This window comes from Trichoplusia ni, chromosome 12 (assembly GCF_003590095.1).
Source record: "Trichoplusia ni isolate ovarian cell line Hi5 chromosome 12, tn1, whole genome shotgun sequence".
Taxonomy (NCBI): Eukaryota; Metazoa; Arthropoda; class Insecta; order Lepidoptera; family Noctuidae; genus Trichoplusia; species Trichoplusia ni.
In genome coordinates, this window is record NC_039489.1 from 11885474 (window position 1) to 11904603 (window position 19130).

General features: G+C 34.0%; 2 protein-coding genes and 2 non-coding genes across 4 annotated transcripts in view; 2 read left to right on the forward strand and 2 right to left on the reverse strand.

Moving 5' to 3' along the window:
- Positions 1-19130, forward strand: part of LOC113499458 — a 125775-nt gene that overhangs the window by 10887 nt on the left and 95758 nt on the right. The gene's annotated exons all lie outside the window — the stretch shown is intronic.
- LOC113499457 lies at positions 702-2649 on the reverse strand. The gene is made up of 2 exons (XM_026879942.1): positions 2108-2649; positions 702-1166 (listed from the first exon to the last, which is right to left on the reverse strand). The coding sequence occupies exons 1-2, from the start codon at positions 2510-2512 to the stop codon at positions 843-845; spliced, it is 729 nt and encodes a 242-aa protein (XP_026735743.1). The 5' UTR covers positions 2513-2649; the 3' UTR covers positions 702-842.
- On the reverse strand, positions 6576-6694 carry LOC113499739. The gene has a single exon (XR_003401134.1). It is a non-coding gene; the product is annotated as a 5S ribosomal RNA (ribosomal RNA).
- On the forward strand, positions 7221-7339 carry LOC113499734. The gene has a single exon (XR_003401130.1). It is a non-coding gene; the product is annotated as a 5S ribosomal RNA (ribosomal RNA).

Below are 19130 nucleotides of genomic sequence, written 5' to 3' on the forward strand. Positions count from 1 at the left end.
TAGGCTGCACGTGTAGAATGTTGTGCAATACGCTCTAAACAAGGTTGTTTTAGCACCAAGTGGAGCAACGTACAAACTACGAGATACCATATTAGCTCTTACCGATAAAGCCCTTCGTTCCCGTTCCATGTCCATGTCGTCACGTAAATCTGAGGCAACCACATGACCTAGGTATTTAAAACTATCTACTCTTTCTAAGGAGGTTCCATTTTTTTTAGCGGGGGATATTGGTGGGATATTTAGTTCCGGATTTAAAGACCATAACCTGGCTCTTTTTTTCATTATATTTAAGTCCATGGGTTTGTGCATACCCCTCACATAAACAAAGCAGCCTCCTTAGACCACAGACTGAGGCTCAACAGCCCATATCGTCAGCATAGCTGAGATTATTGACGCATACGTCATCAATATGGCATCCGACATGTTCGTTGCTGAGCGTGACAATCAGTGCATTAATATATAAATTAAAGAGTACAGGAGAGGTCAACCCTCCTGCCTCACACCACACTCCATTTTATACGAATCAGCACAGTTGCCCTGCCCACCTTACATTGTTGACCTGGTTTCCATACCAATACCTAAAGATATTTATGACTTCTGGAGGCGTATTCTCCTCTTTTAACTTTTTCCAGAGTATGTCGTAGGAAACCAGGTCAAAAGCCTTAGAAAGGTCTAAAAAACACGCATATATTGGCGTTCCCGATCTGTATAATATCTGACAGTTTGCTTGAGACACATAATTGCACATTCGGTTGAGAGTTTGGGCCTAAACCCAAACTGATTGTCATGTATTTGAAGATGTTTATTTAACTGTATCTCAAGCAATCTATCAAGTACTTTAGCTATAATGGTGGCCAAGGATATCGGCCTATAGTTGCCCAGATCCGACATGTCCCAGATTTATTTTTAACAACTGGTATCACTATGGTTTTTATTAAATCGGGTGGTAAATAACTATGACTCATACATAGGTTACAGAATAGTGATAACACTCGCGAAATATGAGCACCACCGTACTGAAGGTGCTCAATGCTCAGACCATCATGGCCAGGGGACTTACCTCGCGACATGTGTCTGATCACGTTCCTCCACGTCCTTGGCCCTAAAACGTAAGCCACCTTTCCTTCAGGTTTCTCAGCATTGAGCATCTCCCCCGATGGTCCCAACTGTGAACGCACATAGAAAGTGATCCTTGAATAAATTAGCAATATCTCTCGTATCACTGCAGCCATTGACACTACCACAGGCAGACCAGGCCCACTATTCAATTTACTTGTGGATTTCCAGAAGCCACGAAAATCTTTCGATGCATGTTTATCGGCAATGATATCCATTTTTATTTGGTGCTGATTATTTTGGCACCATTTTAAACGGGATTTGAATATCTTCCTACTAGCACACATTTTTTCATATTCACGACCACAATACGGTTTTCCACTTAAGACCCAGCACTGAAAGTTTTAACCTGGCCTCCCTGTGAGCATCTCTGACATGCCTATTCCACCCTATTAATACACATTTTTTTTTTTTTGTTTCCTACTTTGTTTACTTAATATTGCCGCATCTGTGAGGGCCGTTACAATATTACGATATAATCGGTCAATGACCGGTTTATGAGAAATATTGTTACAAAAAACTATCACAACAATGTCTAAACTCCGATGGAAAATCAATTAAACGCAAGTTTTCATGACAGACACTGGCGATAGGAATCAATCTGCTCCGGACTTCTCTCTCCCCATACTGCATTATTTACTGTTACTGACTTATGACATACCTTTGGTGTTAAAAGGTTAAAATTACATTCTAGTATGAGGGGAAAGTGGTCAGACCATAGCACATCATATTTCACGTATACATTATTAATAGTCGGCACAGTAGCCTGTGTAATCAAACAATGATCCAACCATCTCCTGGATCCATGCGCCTCACTCACAAATGTATAAGTATCACTATTTATACCCAACCTTTCAACATCAATACATAACAAATTTTGTTCACTAGTAAAAGCAGAGAGTTCTCTAAAAAACAATTCATTAGGGTGGGCATTAAAATCACCCATCACATATACAGATTCTATCATACAGTCATCCGTTAAAGCACTCACCGTACCCAGACAGTCCGTAAAGTCCGACAGGTTATCCGGCGAGTCTGTGGGCATGTAGACACTAATTACCACAATAGGTCTGTCGTTTGTAACGATTTTAATGGCACACACGCGCGGATTATTACACTGTATAACAGATACGTTTTGAAACACGTCACTGCGCCATAACAGCGCAACACCTCCGTACGGGCGGCCACGCAGCAAGCCAGCTGCTGTGTCAACGGCAGAAGTACCAGTTGAACTAAATTTTCTGTCAATAGTGCTCAGGTACTGGATCTCATCCGGTAACAGCCACGTCTCCTGAAGCGCAATGATATCAGAAAAACGGCACATTTCTCGTATGTTATCGACGGAACGTTTAACGTTTTTACAGTTAAAACTAGTTAACGTAAAGGTGCTATGCATTATATGTTTGATTTGTGGCCGTTTTTGTTGACATATCTCTTACATATTTGCTTTTAAAATGCACGAAACGCCTAAATATAATGCCTTCAGGCCATATATTTTCATCTAAGAATAAAGATAATTTACTTTCTGATACAAAGAAACTTGTATGCGTTGTGTTCTTTTTGTTTCTTAGTGTTTATCTTTTCTAATGATACAACATCCTGTGTTTTACTTTGTATGTAAGACACTATGTCCTTAGCCATCGTATCTTTATGGACATTAGAAATGAAAATAGGAACTTTCCTTTCAGCCGCCTTGAAACTTCCTTGAACGTCACGCCGCAGTTCCCGCTTTGCCTGCATACCTATAATTCGATCTTTTCTTGTAAGATATAGTTCTCCACTCAGTATTATTTCGCGACTCGCATTCCGATTCCGCTGCATTAGGTGATACGGGCGCACTCGTTATCAACACAGTCAGCTGATCGTCCTTTTGTTGTTTAGTTTTGTTCTCAGTTACCGGCGCGAGCGGCGGCGGCGTCCGAGGCGATTTTTGCATATCACGATGAGTCACTACGACACTCGGCTCCTCGTTAACGCAGTTCACGATTTCTTTGTCGCTTATTTTCGGATACCTACAATTGGAATTATTCTGCAACTTACTGTTTGCAACAAGTTCCTCTTTTTGTAATTTATCACACACACTATTTACTTCTATCGTTGAGTCATTAATAGCATTAGCTTCATTATTATCAATCCATGCGCCACTTTTGTTATTAATGTATTGTGCTGGGGTATACATTATTCTGTCGTTTTTTAATCCGATAACTTCGTTTCTTAGGTCTTCAAGCTGCTTGACCGAAGCATATGTCGTCTTAACTTGCTCAATTTCCTCTTTTACGAGCAGCAAATCCTTGAGAAGTTTCGTACAATCAAGATGATCAAATGTAATAGGCGGCAATTTTTCTAATTGCCTCGCCACAAATATTGGAATTGCATCAGGATCTGTTACTTTGAAAAGACTAATGATGTCTTCCAAATCTCTAACTTCCTTTCCTTTACGTTTTCTAGATATTTTACGTACATCCGTTGACAGAGAATCAAACAACAGCGATTTTGATTTCTGTATTTCTTCGCTTGAGAAAGACGTTGTACATATTCTCATTAATGTAATTTCGTCTATCACCGATATTTTATTTTGTATATACGAGAGCAACTCGTCTATCACAATGTTACAAACACTGCACTTTAACGTACTCGACATATTGACGGTACCGATCACACACCCGTCACAAAGCGATGCCTGTAATATGGGTATTTACACTTAGCAGTGATAATTGCTGCGTTACTTTTTATACCGAAGCAAATATTGACATTGGATATTGTATATTTGGTGTAAATGGTTCTATGGATGAAATTCATGTCAGTGTAGTGGAAAATGATAAAATTGAAGCTTTTGTGTTAGATAAGGAAAATTAAGATATAATAGAGGAAATTAAAATTATTTAAATAGTAAAGAAAGAACAAGTTAGTCATAGAAAAATTGTGTTTAATGTTAAGTGACGTGCAGATAAATACTGTTAACGGTTTACTTCATATACTCAACTATAGGGCCTTAGAATTCTGCTCACAAGCCTATATAAGTTCAAAACGTTACGAGAAACATGAACTAGTTCAAGCTTGGCGGGACGTAAACTTGGCACGCTCTAAATCGTGGTCGCAGTCACGAATCGGCACGGCCCAAGTCATGAACTTCATATGCAAACAATATTTCTATTTGTTCCGATAAAATCGGTCCTAAATCAAAATTTCAAAAAAAAAGGGTTATTTTAAATTTTTCTTACATTGGAATAACTATAAATATCTGACCAAGAAATAGCTCAAAAAAGTTCCATCAAGTAATCAACGAAAAAATGGAATTCGTATTCCTATAAGACAAAAAAATAGAGACACTAATGCTTAGACCAACAAGATTAGATCTATATTCTTAGTAGAATTTTAAGTATAGAAAACAACAAAGAAACAAAGCAAAATAAAATAATACATCGCCAAGAAGTCATAGATTACACCATTACTCAGGTTGGCAATGGACTCGATGCAAAACACTCGACAATTGAAAGCGAAAATCAATGGCAACTGGACGGATCGTGGACGAAGAAATCGAAATCTATAAATGAAATGCGTAACATGCATATGAAACTAATAGCATGCATAATGAGGAATCAATTGCCGGACTTATTGGTGGAATGTGAACAAGCAAAAATGTTCCTTTATTTAAAATAATTAAAGTTTTAAATTCATGGACTTGAAATTTTGAGATATGACTTATTTTGCATTTGATACTCATTGTTTGACTTGCATTAATTAGTTGTCACAAAGATTATATTTTTAAGTAAGGATTCCTTTAGAGGCGTACTCTATTGAGAAGTCAATATACTTGTAAAAATTACTTCACCGAATAAGAAAGCAAAATTCACTTTATAAACAGTGTGGTCTAAAACACCAAATTGTGTTTTGCGTCTATTAGACCCCAAATTTCTATGTATTTTATCCCAAAGCAACAGATGTCATCGTCTTCATGTATTTTCTGAATGGTAAGTATAAATTTGTTCAGAAAGTAAGTCACGGTTTTGACGTATTTTCGATTACAATTGAAGTGGAAAGAAACGGTTCAGCAGTTTTTGAGATTTTTTTTTATTTTGTCAAAGGGAATATTGCCGTCGGCATTGTCACTATCGGCTGACGATTGTATTGAGTTTTTTAAGGGATAGGTAATCAAGAAATAATAGTTTTGATGTCTCATTGATGTTCGATTGAGAATTAAAGTACTTGAAAGCAGACAGAGAAGTTAAAGTGAAAGTTATGAGAATAATTTACTGGAACTGATAGGTCAATAAAAAATGTGAGTTCCAAATGTAGAGCAAGAAATATCTCTTGTTGGTGTTTCTTAATAAACATGATAAAGACAATATTCAAAACTATACAATGAACAACATCACTGTAATTAATGAATATTCAAAATGATGACAAAAACTTAAGGAAATTGTGAATCAAAAATATTTTTTCTGTTTTTAGAATATAACACAAAACGTTATTTATCAATGCGAAATAATTCCGACGGTTATTATACTGTTTTTATTGCCACAATCCAGCAACCAACCAAATATCCAACGGAAATATTGGGCGAAATCAGTTTTGCAGAGTTTTTGGAGTGTCTTTTTAGAGTCCTATACTTTAACACAGCTTCATGACATTGACACTTCTGTGTTTGGGTGTAATTTATCTATAATAGGAATGTATTTAGTTCAGACACATAACCATAATATACGGATAAACGTACTTATAAATAAATAAGCAAGATTATCAGTTGTCTAGTACTCATAATAAAAGCTTGCTCAGTTTGAAACTAGATGGCGTTGTGTGAAAGAAAAAATGGGGTGTATCATTTAGGGTGCATTTTATTTGCGTTCAAAAAATGTGATTTGTAGAGCGTATCACGAAAAACCTCCAATGATAATTGTCGTTATTTGCCTTCCCAAGATTCATAACATCGCTACGTAGATGAAGCAAGACTAGCATTAAAAGCACCAGCTGGTTAAACTAAATATTCCAGTACATTTCTCTATAAATAATACAACTGCTTGCAAGTTTAATGCGTCTAATTTATGACTCCGTCTGTATGTTAATTTTGGTCTATTTATGTTCAAAATTAGCACTTTGTCAACCATACTTGTGCTTGGCGCTCGAATTCTGGTTAAGTCAGATTTATTACTAAGAGCTAATGTCGTCAGCAATGAGAACTAATATTTGAATTATAGTGCTGGTACTTTGATCAATAATATTAGCTGTACCGGCCCGCCGAAAGATCCGTAGCCTTCGGTTACCTTGTCAAATTAGAACCTATTTCTAAAACTAAAATATCTCAAGAAACGCTAATTATCATGAACATAGACTTTAAACACCAATACAGAAATGATTTACAGACAGGAAAAAGTAGAACCGTTCTAAGTTTTAAGGACAGAAGATTATTATAAAAAATATATTTACTTGATATAAAATAAATAGTTAATAAAAAAGCAAAAAGCCAACGACACGCGGTATTCCCAGGCGGTCACCCATCCAAGTGCTAACCGCGCCCGATGTTGCTTAACTTCGGTGATCGGACGAGAACCGGTGTATTCAACGTGGTATGGACGTTGGCGATAGCAAAGCTGAACTTTTCGTTTACTATGATAAATTTAGTTAGATACGTTTTATTTTGAGTCAAGGTCAGTTTTACGCGAGCTCCAAGCGATAAACAGTTAAAAACGGATAACATTACATAATGAATCCTAAAATTATGAAGTACATGATAAAATATCAGTAGCGAAAAAATTTAACTTGTTGCAAAATTAACATACGACATTTTAATTGCCTATTATGCTAGAGTAATTGTTAAACTTTGCACCTGTGAATTCTGTTCCGAATTACAGGGTTATAAATAAGGAGAATGTATCAAATAAAACAATCTTACTTTGTGTTAATATTAAGATTATTGGAACTAAAAGTGAAAATATTTGGCTGCCGCTTTAATGATAAACTATTCTTTTTTACAGTGGTATTAAGCAATGAAAATCTTCAGCATCTTTAATACACGTACTTCAAAAAATACGGCACTCTACATATTTTATTCTATTAAGAAGTAAACAAACAAAATGAATATACACATTAAATTTGACTCTACATTCGCTAACGTCCATACCACGTTGAATACACCGGTTCTCGTCCGATCACCGAAGTTAAGCAACATCGGGCGCGGTTAGTACTTGGATGGGTGACCGCCTGGGAATACCGCGTGTCGTTGGCTTTTTGCTCTTGTAATTATTTTTTAACTTCATTCTAAAGCATTTTTAACAATAATTTCTTCTATTTTCTTAAGATAACGAAAGAAAATTTGGACTGTTACTTGTAGAATAATAATTAAATTATTCAAAGGCGCATTAAAATTCAAACTGATTACAATTCGAATAAACGTAAACAATTCGTTCTGATTAAATTGGACAACCGCTTTAGATTGTAATTTGTTAAACTAACTTATTTTTACGACCAACATAAATAGAGCCCTTGATATTGTTCTATTTGTTGCTAGTGTTCGTAGAGTTTTATCTCAATTATTAAATGCTATTGGTTTAAAATGATTAGAATGGATTTTAATCTTATTTTAGTACTAGTTAATATCTCTGTTGAGATACATTTATTTAATTTGGATTTTTTTAAAGTACCTGCTTTTAAAAGATTAAATACCTACTTTATTTATGCATAATGGATTAATATAAAAAAAATCGAAAGTAACTGGCTGTACTAAATTCTGCCTTTCTGCGTGCAAATGCTAAAATTTTCTTACCTAGAAAAATGATTGAAATCTCTATAAAGTAGTTAATATCATTTCAGATTTCCAGCTAGTCACAAATAACGTACATCTAAAAATAATCGATAAAAATCAATTCAATGATCATCAAGTAAATAAAAAATAAATATCATTTTACTTTTAGCCATATATTCAAAGCTAGCTAACTCTCTTCTTAACAAATTATGATAGTGCTTCGTAGTCTTTGCCAATCGTGTCACCACATCACGTTGACGGAACCCTTTTTTTAATCAAACGCAGGTAAAGTTAACACCCCTACTGCGACGACACCAAAATTGACCAAATTGTGTTATAGAATAAAAGTAGAGTTCGAAAAAACAAGATTTAAGGGCCTTTAACAGTAAAATTATTAATTAAAATAAACTTAATCAATAGAATATGGAAACATCAAAGAAATCTTACGAACAATACAAACAAACTTTTGACAGTAGTCTTAACCGTTCATTGTACTCATAAAAACCTCATTTAATATTCTTAAGTCAAGAAAAACAATACAAAACACATCATAATGTATTATTAACACAAAAATGGACAACAACAATAAAAACGAAGCGAGAGTAAATCAATACTTTTACAAAAAAAATATATAAGCGTGTCCCGTACAAAACTGTTCTACCAAATGTTTTGGGTTCCGTACCTGTAGGGTAAAAACGGAACTCATTATTAACACTCCTTTTTCTGTTCGTCTGTCACCAAAGTCTATCCTATCATGATACATTTCCGTACATCTGCTGATGTAACAACAAATAATAAAATAAGAAATGAGGTTAAGGAAAATCAAAAAATCATAATCAAAAGTTTTTATCTCAAGTAGTTTTCCAGGCATTTTCAAAACGTTATAATTATGACTCTACCACGGTTCCAAACTGTCATTCTTATGGAAAAGAACCGGCAAAAACTCCATCCACTCCAAGCAATGTACTGATTGTACAGTCTCAAATTTGAATCTGATCATTCTTTCACAAAATCGTACAAGATTAGAGTCACAAGTCCGACTCGCACTTGCCCAGTTTTTAAGAGAACTCCTTTGAAAGCCTTAAAATATTCTACAGGTGGCATCTCAAACAGGTGCTTGGCTTTTTTGGAACAAGTTCAGACAAGTTCAATAGTGCTTTGTCTGAGTTCATTCCTAGCCCCGATTTGGTATATTTTCATTTTATTTTTATGGAGGAACCGTGGAACGAATGATAATTTATTGCAATGGAGTTTGAATTTTAAAGTTTTTTATTTTTATTGGTTGTCTTTTTTGGGCCGTTTGTACCGGTAGCGGATTTTATAGGGTTAAAAGTTATATCGGTTTTGGTTTGGATATATTTGACGTTTTAAAAGCCTTTGAATGTTTTATAGAACGAAATAGGATGGCAATTGTAAGCTTGTAAGCAAAAAAGGAGAATACCAACTCCTAATTTTCAAGAGCATCCAATTATCTTTAATCAAAAAATATGTTGCAGTTTTAAACGAAGTAGCCTAGTATGCGTTATATGCTTGGCCCCTTCAAGTATAGGTCCATTCACACAAGATTAAAAAATGCAATTATGAATAACACCTGTTTAAATCACTTGTAACCGCAAATAAAACACCCTTTGCTTATTCATATAAAAAGTTCGGTTTAAGCGACTTTTTGTGAGTCAATGGTTTGTGTAATCTATTTCTATAAAATCTACATAATATTTTATTATGACATCTCTTATCTCTTAAAATAAGTAGTTCAGTCGGCAGGTTGTTGAAAGGGTGAATCTTTGACGATCTGTTAACAATGAACTTTAAGTTTTAAATATTCACCCTGCTTTGTAGAGTTTTGTATGTAAAGAGCGAGCTTGGTCAGTTTATGCTAAAATGGTCTATATTGTGGTAGTAATTTCCACCATAATAGGAAAATAATAAAGTGCAATTTTGGATGAAAGTAACTTGGCAATGAGTTGTCAGTTGGGGGGGGGGGGGCAGTAAGTTTTTTACTTTTAGTTAACATGGACGTAGAGTTACTTAATAAAAGCGCAACAATTTTATAATCATAATTATGAGCATTTTATGAAAATGATTCATAATTGTACATAAATAAGTTAACGTGAAAACAGGTTGGATTTACGATACTAAATTAAACGGTTGCTTGTATAAGAAATGTGTGAATTTGTTTAATTAAAATGTTACTCTTTATGTTATTTGCCCGTATTTTGATAGATAAGAAGCCTACCTTTCCCACTTATAGAGTTTTGTAACGCAGGCAACGTGTTAAACAATTAATAGTTAACAAAAAGTAAGTAATATCGAACACTAGCCGGACTTCGTCCGCGTGGTTAGAAGATATAAGTTAAGATTTATATCTACCCTGCTTTTTCCACATTTTCCATTGTATCTTCGCTTTTATTAGTTGCAGGGTGATGATTTATAGCCTAAAACCTTCCTCGATGAATGGTCTATTCAACACAAAAAGATTGAACCAGAAGTTCCTGAGATTAGCGCGTTCAAACAAACAAACAAACTCTTCAGCTTTATATATTAGTAAAGTATAGAGTATAGATATAGATTTTACATTAAAAAAATAAAGATTGAAAAAAATAAACAATTAATTCTCATTACTCCAGAAAAAACACTAAAACAGACACTTAAGCGTGGTCTTATACAACCTTCTTGTTACACAACAGATAAAGAGCTTAATAAACTATAAAATAAATAAGTCTTTAAGCTCCCATCGCCCTAATGATTCTTTTCACTCAAAATTTTAAGAACATAAGTAATATCTATATTTCTTCTCTTATTCCCTTCATTATCCAACATAAGCCCCTTAAATAATAAATTCATTTGACATTTAAAGAAACTTAACGAAAACTGATATTGTTTTAATCATAAAATACATAATTTGCCTACCCGACATCACTTATACCCGTCCATTTAACATGGATCTTTCTTTTTTCAACAAGACAATGTTGTTTTTTGGGGGCTTGTGGTCCAAGATATACTGGTGTAACCTTTTTGACCTCAAAACCGTTGGTTGGTGTTACGAGCCGAAAATCCGTTTTATAGTATTTTGATTGTGTTTTTGGGTGATTTGAAATATTCGTATCGAATTTTACGATGGACATAATGTACTACGTCAGACCTTAGGCCTGTTTTGTTTGAACTTGAATCTTTTTTTATTTTATTCTACTTTGATCAAAATACGCAAAATTTGTGAAATTGGGATATTTTTGTCATTTGGAAATGGGGTTAGAATATTTTCTTATCCGAAAACTAGAGCTCAGTTACACATCGATTGCATCTACTCTACTATGCTCTAAAAATCTACTACGCACATGTTTACTATTCTATTTCAATAAATAGATCGATTCTAAGAACAATTCAGATATTTCATAAAAAAAAAACAAAACCGCAAAACGTCATAGAAAAATTACAAAGTCATAACTGCCAGTATTTGCTCTATTAAAACTAGTTCCAAATAGGCTGCTACCGGCCACGTGTTGGTAATTATAGTGAGACAAAGAGCCAGTTGGACCCATTGTGTCTTGTCTCGACGTAATTGTGTACAACAGTGACGGACTCTTAAGGTGGATTTTGTGGGAGAGAAATATCGTCCAAGGAGCGATAAAGTGTGTTTTTTTCACTTTTTATAAGAAAACAACTCGAGAGGCTAGAATCTAATCCTGGTGTTGGGGAGGGGGTTATTTACAAACATTGAAGTCTATATGCACAAAGATGACCAAACTGAGGAAAATTCGTAGGAAACATAAGCGCTTGTACTAAGCTGTTGTCGAACTTGCGGCTCATCGCACCTATTAGGTTTTGGCGTAACAATTTTAACCACTCAGCTATGCCTTGCAGGCAATATTATGTATATGAGATTTTTATCACAATATTTCAAATTTCACCTCAAAGTAAGACCTCTTGAAGCTGTTAAAAAGAGTTGCCGCTCTACACCGTGTATCGCGCTGTCTTGCTTCCACAAAAACAGAAGTCTTTATTTAAGACACCTGGTGTCATATTTAGGGTCTAATTTCGAGTGTTATCACTTAGTTTCGTGTTCAAAGCAGTGTGTGCCACTGTGTATTGTTATCGCTAAACTGCCAGGTGTTAGCAACCTGATTCGATGACTAGGTCATGTAATGTTGACATATTGTTTATCAGTGCAAATATTAAAACTATTAGCCATGGATATGTCTTTCTTAATTTAATAATATATATTTTTTTATGCTAAAAGTGCTGTAAATAGGTCTATTTTTATAATTACATATAAAGAATACAGGATCTAAAAGTCTCAACAAACTTCCAAAAAATAGACATTTAGACAAATTTGTTTTGTCATTTCGCATTATTCAGTAAGAAAGTCATTTCTTTTCTCAGTAAAATTAATAAGCAGCTTTTGATAAGATTCAATATAGTGATTTAACTACAAATTTATTTATAAATCAAGCCACGTTGATTTACACACTAAAATAAAAGACAGTCAACAAAACTCATACCGAGACTACAGTTCATAACAATAATAAATAAAGACGTGGGAAGCTCACAGCTCATTGCACATTAATGCAATGAAACTTTTTATTTCATTATTATTTATGAACAATTAACATGCTTTGTCGTTATTATAGTAACATTTCTGTAACATGTGTCCAGTATGAAGCTATTATTTTAGTGTAATGTCTTCTTGGTACTCTTTAAATGATAACATAAGTTTTATTGCTGAGAACACTGAGGTATTGTGCCATGATTGTGTCTTGATTGAGGGTACTGTTAACGACGGTAATAATACTGAGAATAATGTCAGTGATGATGAATATAAAGAGGTAAGTATTTTTTAAATACTCTTTGGTTCAAATTTTGATGATGATTTTGAAACTGATAAACCAATTGAACATAATCATGAAGAAAAAGGACTAATAGAGACAAGCAGTTTGATAATAATAATATGTGAAAAAAAAGCTTTAGGCGAAAATTAGAGAATCATTCCATATAATGACGCAGATAAACCAGTTAAATCAATTATAAGAGCAAAGAAAATTGCCCTAAATACATTCAATAAAAAAACGAAAAAACGGTATATTATTAAGCCAAATCTCTAAAAAACAAAATGCTTACAAATGGTCGCAATAATTTCAAAGATTAAAACGGGCCAAACGAACTTGCAGTTCCCATCATTTCGGAATATTAAGAGAGTCGTGACAAGATCCCTGTTGAGAAATTACTGTAAACATAGTTATGATACGTTAAGCTGTCATTAGGTTGGGTTTGGGCCCAATCAGGAACCTGTCCTTTACGACGCTATAAATTTGGGTAACAGTGCCTTTTGTTACTTTGGCTATGGTGTTTTCCTTATGGAACGAGCAGAGACAACGATTACACGTAATTATACAATGTTTGAAGAGAATAAAGACGTAAAACGTACGTTGGTTGAGGCCAATAAAGATGGAGTGGAAAAGGAATACCTCTGATCAATGGAATAAAAATATGGGATTTTTATTTTAAGCCCTTATGTTTAGACAACTAGCTTTACTCTATGTCGAGGTTTATTTGTACAATATGTTTCTCCAAATGTGTATCTTATAACGTCTTTCTATAGTGTAAGATGACATTATCCCCAATAAGGGACCAACCTTTATTGGGGATAATATCATCAAGAGTCAAGACGTGAAAACGAATTAGTAATATAAAATATTGGATTTGATAAACAAGAATAAGGAATACATCACCCAGAAGACTGATAAAGTAACCCAAATGTACATTCCGTAAGTGGCTATACAGAAATTTAAACAAAAATGCTATTATTTTAATTAGTCTCAAATAAAACCATACCTATAATACCTACATAAACAATAACATTCAACTCATTTACAAGAGTACATAACGTTAATAACAAAACCGCAAAGAACTTCCTACTAAAGGCTTACTATAAGGAAAACCGCTTCGTTATTGTGATACAATTCGCAGAAATGTTTTAGATTACCTATCCTTTCCAGAAAAACATCTTCTTAATCGAGCTGTCAAGATTCCAGGGTAATAATTCCAGAGCTTTCAGAAATTCCAATAAAATGTTAGGAATGTTCAAAGGTTTTTCCTATTTGTAAATATTGCTGATTTTTCTCCTTGGGATGATTGTGTATTGTAATTTACGTAGATTTTGTTGTCTTTTTCAGGTAAGTTGAACATTTTTAATCATCGTCTGTCAAAGTGGTAAGTAACACTTGAATGTAAAAAAAAACATTTGTTTTACGCTCGTGTACTACCAAAACATTTTGCAAGGTTGTAGTGTCATAGTCTGAATGCCTTCAGGTTGAGACCCAGACGTAAATAAGTGCAAGGAATCAAACACTTTACCTCAAATATGAAGTACAGATGGATGCTACGATAACTTAAACATCAAATTATCCATTATCCATTAACCATTCTAACACCCGATACGACAGTTTCAGATCAATTCAACCATAAAGTTCAACCACTTTTGGTACCAAAACTTAACCTTACAAAAACTGTGACACTGACCGACACAAAAACAAAGAAGCATTTGCGGTCTCTCAAATTAATTCATATTAAATTGTACCTTATCTTACATACGATAAAGATCACAATAATGTCATAATTGAAATGAGTTTTATAGTAGCAGCAATAAGGATGTTAATAAACCGTTATTTTGAAAGGGACGGTAAAGATATTGTTGTTTTAAAAACATCGATCGATCATACAAATTTTATTAAGCGTCAGATTAACTTTCAAGTTGAAGGAGACGCGACAGTCCCTTATTAGATGATGAGATAATACATGGTAAGAAAGTGTTATGAGAAAATAGGATTATGGGTTAAGGGAAATGTAAAGACGGAGAAAGAATTACAGTTAGATCACTTGATAAGTCTAGATTGAGCAAGGGATTGAAGCCTCTTTTGTTCGAACTGATTTTGTTAGATTATGGCTCACGTTCTTTTTTTAGTACTAAATATTCAGTATCTGGTTGATTTAAACTATAATTTCAATAGTCGCTATTTTGGGATTTATAATGTCGTTGTAATATAAGATATGATTTTCTTCTAAACTGCTTTAAACCTTCATATTTTTTCTGTAATATAGTGTAATATACTTAGATCACAATAGTAATTTCTTTTATCGGCACGAACAAAGTTGACAATAAAACATTCAACCGGAACGAAATCATAAATCATAGCAAGTAACACCATAAGCAAAGTCCGATAGACAATATCTGATGTTACCTTAGACAAAGATAAAAACACATTTTATCTAAATCCAAATTTGATACCTAAGACTTTAGCTGTAGAAGATAAGGTTGAAAATCGCGTGGCAATAAGGTTTCCAGACAGCAAAGAGATGTAAGCAGTCCACCAACAAAATAAGAAGGAATGGTAGTAAGAAATTGTCTAGTTCCAAAGGCTTATGGGCGTTTCGCTTCATTTAGCAAAAGTATATCGAATTCATCATGTGTAACGTCTGTGTTGTGTGTTTTTATTAAAAATTGGACGACGTAATGGGACTACGACGTCGTTTAAAGTTGATGGCATACGCTCCGATAGTAGTAGTTTGTTATAATGTTGCTAAGCGCTTTCAAGGAAATATGGATTGTGACCAACTATGATTAACTTTCATGTTTTTGTTTGATTTGATTTATGACTTAGTTCTTTTGTTAGAAATATGAGATTTCTATGCTTGATTATTTAATGTTGGAACTCTATTATTATGAACTTGACCATTATCTAGCAATTTTCAAACACCAACTGTGACACTTAGTTACAAACTCTCAATTATATACTAGGATACGTAAATTCATTACTCCAATTACCATGTAAAGATTTCGACACAACATAAACATTAAACGTTATTTCATCATCTACATTCTTTTCCACAGCTGTTCATACTTCTGCAATATTAGTAGCATCTATTGCTTTGTTCGGTCCGCTTATCTCTCCACGCGCTCATTATACACGAGTAATGGACGCAACATTTACAAATAGTCACGACTCTGCATTATGCTTTAGTGACACATTATCGACATGATATTATGACGTTGATGACCCGCTACTTATGGTGCTTTTAGCGTTCCGATTTAAAATATGACATGTCTTTTTGTGGTTACTGATGGTGAAGGCGGAGGTAATATTTCATAGGCAATTAGCAATTTTTCATATCTATACGGGCTGAGCTTTTAGTGGTATGAAAGTGGTTTGATATGAGCTAATCTGGTATAAAAGTGGGATATGTCGGTTGATTGCTTTTAAGGCGCTTAATGTTGCTGACTTATCTTCGCGTGTCTTTGATGGAGTGAAATCCTAAGCTTATGTTCAACACGATCGGATTCATGCGCTATATTTTTGATTACTATTCCAGGTTCTTCTTAAGCTCTTATGTCTTTGACACGAACTTGTGAATGCGTGATAATATTTGTCGCATTATTAGTCTCATCTTCAAACCATCATGCATCGACAGTACCTTCTGCTAACCCAACACGAACCATGTTTAAAGCCTTATCTAATATGACATCATGGCACTTATGGGCACGCTCTTGTAAATCACTCCGTCATGGGTTTGTTAAAACATTAATTGATTACTCACATAAAACACAGCACGTGGCCACACTTAAGTTTTTGTTAATTGACACGGACAGACACTGTGATTTTGTTTCTATTTTTGGAGGTACTTCTGATTGATAATTTGTCGTGTTTTGTTCTTGTGCATTCAAAGAACTTGACGCAATTAATATTTTCAAATAACCTGTGTGAGTCCATGGGTACCTTTACTTTTACATCAACCATCTATTGTTTTGTGTTATTTAAAATTTCATGTGGGTCTTTTCTACACTTCAAGATGAAAAATCTTCCTCGAAATCAAAAATCCTTACTTTCTTTTTACATAGAATTAAATGTATGCCCATGATACAGATAAAACTAAAAATACTTCAAAATATGAGTCATTCGTTTTAAAGATTATTTCAAAATGAGCAAGATTTTAAAATCTTCGTCATATTAATCTAATCTCAGTAGTATATTCTGTCTTCTTGGACTACATCAGCTAATAAGTAATAACATTTGTATGGAGTCGCCACACGCGTCGCTTGCGCACACTCATGGTGACACAAAGCGATGTCTGCGTTTGATTGTAGAATAAGAAATAATTTTTATATACACTTAATGATGCGGTTATGTGACATAATGTGAGGTACAATTGCAAGCACAGAGAAAGTATTTTAATGGTTCATGCAACTTTTAATGTATACAGTTGGAAAATATTTGGCGTTGTAACTTAAAGACGATTCTTCAGGGATCCAATAATGAATGTCAAGCTGCCGTAGAAACTTTCTCCCTTGGAAATTTTTTTTTTGGAATATAATAATTGTGAAATTTATTTAGGGTAGTGGCGGTTTCAAAGGTACTATCATTAAGAAAATTTTGACTAGTAACCAATATGGACATTTAGTTACAGTTGGTACGAAAGGAAAAGTACTTTCTTCATGTCTTTCATATTTAAAAAAATGAAACCTGTTTTAAACAATTTTAATCTTGTTTACCCAACATTCAAATCATACGCAAAAAGACACCCAGACACAAAATAAGCATTTATATATGACACAAAAACATGCCCTACGCATGGATCGGCCCCGCGAAACTGTTGCGAGTGGACCTCAACCACTCCGTTATCCGTGCCGTCCATGTTTACTGTATGTTAACTTTCACAGCCGTATGTCACGTCTCCCATCAACTACGCAATAAATGCAATGTGATGACGTATAAAAATCTTAGTTATTAATCAAGCTTTATCTCATGTTTAACTCAACTATATAACATTCAACGGCGCAATTATTTTTTGCGGGATTTAACCTGGTTTGGCATGGGTTAATAGAACTATTTATTTTCTCGAATTATAATCAACTATTGCGTTTGAAATTAATTAGGTTCTTAAGTCATCTTTCGCTTACCTAATTATTCCATCATTGATGATGTTTGGTGGATTGAATTATTTCTCAGGTCTATAGTTCCAATTGCTATCAAAAGATGGCGCTAATAAAAGTGCTTGTTAAAGTTCATGTTATCGGCCCCATGGTCCATATTTTAAAGCCGTAAGAAGACTATTAAAACTATTTACACACACCTCATCTATTTAAACAAAGTATCCTAAGACTAAAAGGTAATTATTCCTCTCACTGTTACAGGCATGTAAACAATAAACTTAACAGAGCCTGCTTAAATCATAGCTAAATATGGTCTGCATAAAAAATCACAACAACTTTCAGATTTTCGAAACTTCTTACTGCTTTTTTGTAGTAACGATATAATATTCTATGCATGACATGATAAGTACAGATAACTCAGTTTTTACAAAAAAGGTTCTGGTAATATGAAAAACAGATTTTTCCGTATTTCTGTCACTTGGTTGTGTCTCATAAACCTGACAGTCGAAATATTCACAGATAATGTATTTCTGTTTATATTTTTTTGACAAAAATAAAAAACAGCAATTTGAATGTTAATATTTTTTTTGGTTTCACTGCAAAAAATAGTTTTTTATTCTTTTTTGCCTAACGTCGCGATCTGACTAACTCACACATGAGCAGGTTATTAATTGATTTTTGTTGCGGACTGTACATGGCCTCATGGTGTTTAGGGCACCTAAATCGTCTAGAATTACTGCACACAAAGTACATCTACTTAACTGCTCTAAAGTGTGCTCGTAAAGACGGTAGCTAACATAGCATTGAGTTGGGTGCCTATCACACCGTTGCGTATCATATTTTTGTTATAGTTGCTAATATTTGCAAAACTTTGTCTTTAGTAGTAAATCTACTTTTGTTTTATATTTCAACTAGCTGTTGCCCGCGACTGCGTCCACGTGGTTAGAAGATATAAGTTATGATTTATACCTGCCCCTTTTTTTCCACATTTTCCATTGTATCTTCGCTCCTATTAGTCGCAGCGTGATGGTATATAGCCTAAAACCTTCCTCGATGAATGGTCTATTCAACACAAAAATAATTTGATCCAGTAGTTCCCGAGATTAGCGCGTTCAAACAAATAAACTCTTCAGCTTTATATATTAGTATAGATGAAAAGCAGAATTGAAACGTATTTTCTGAAATAATAGAGTTTAGTTTTGGTTTAGCAAGCAGCTGTCTTTCATTACAGATACCATACATTTTGAAACTTGATGGTTTAAGCAAGATTGTTACCGTTGATACTTACTTACCATTGATTACTTATTAAGCTCGTTTGATATGTTTTTTTTTGCCGTATAGTTAATTTTGGAT

Excerpts from the sequence above, each read along its gene's own strand:
- LOC113499457 (XM_026879942.1), bottom strand. The coding sequence starts at position 2,512 with ATGCATAGCACCTTTACGTTAACTAGTTTTAACTGTAAAAACGTTAAA. Across the intron at positions 1,167-2,107 it reads TTACGGACTGTCTGGGTACG|TTGGGACCATCGGGGGAGAT; the intron begins GTGAGTGCTTTA and ends GTGCGTTCACAG.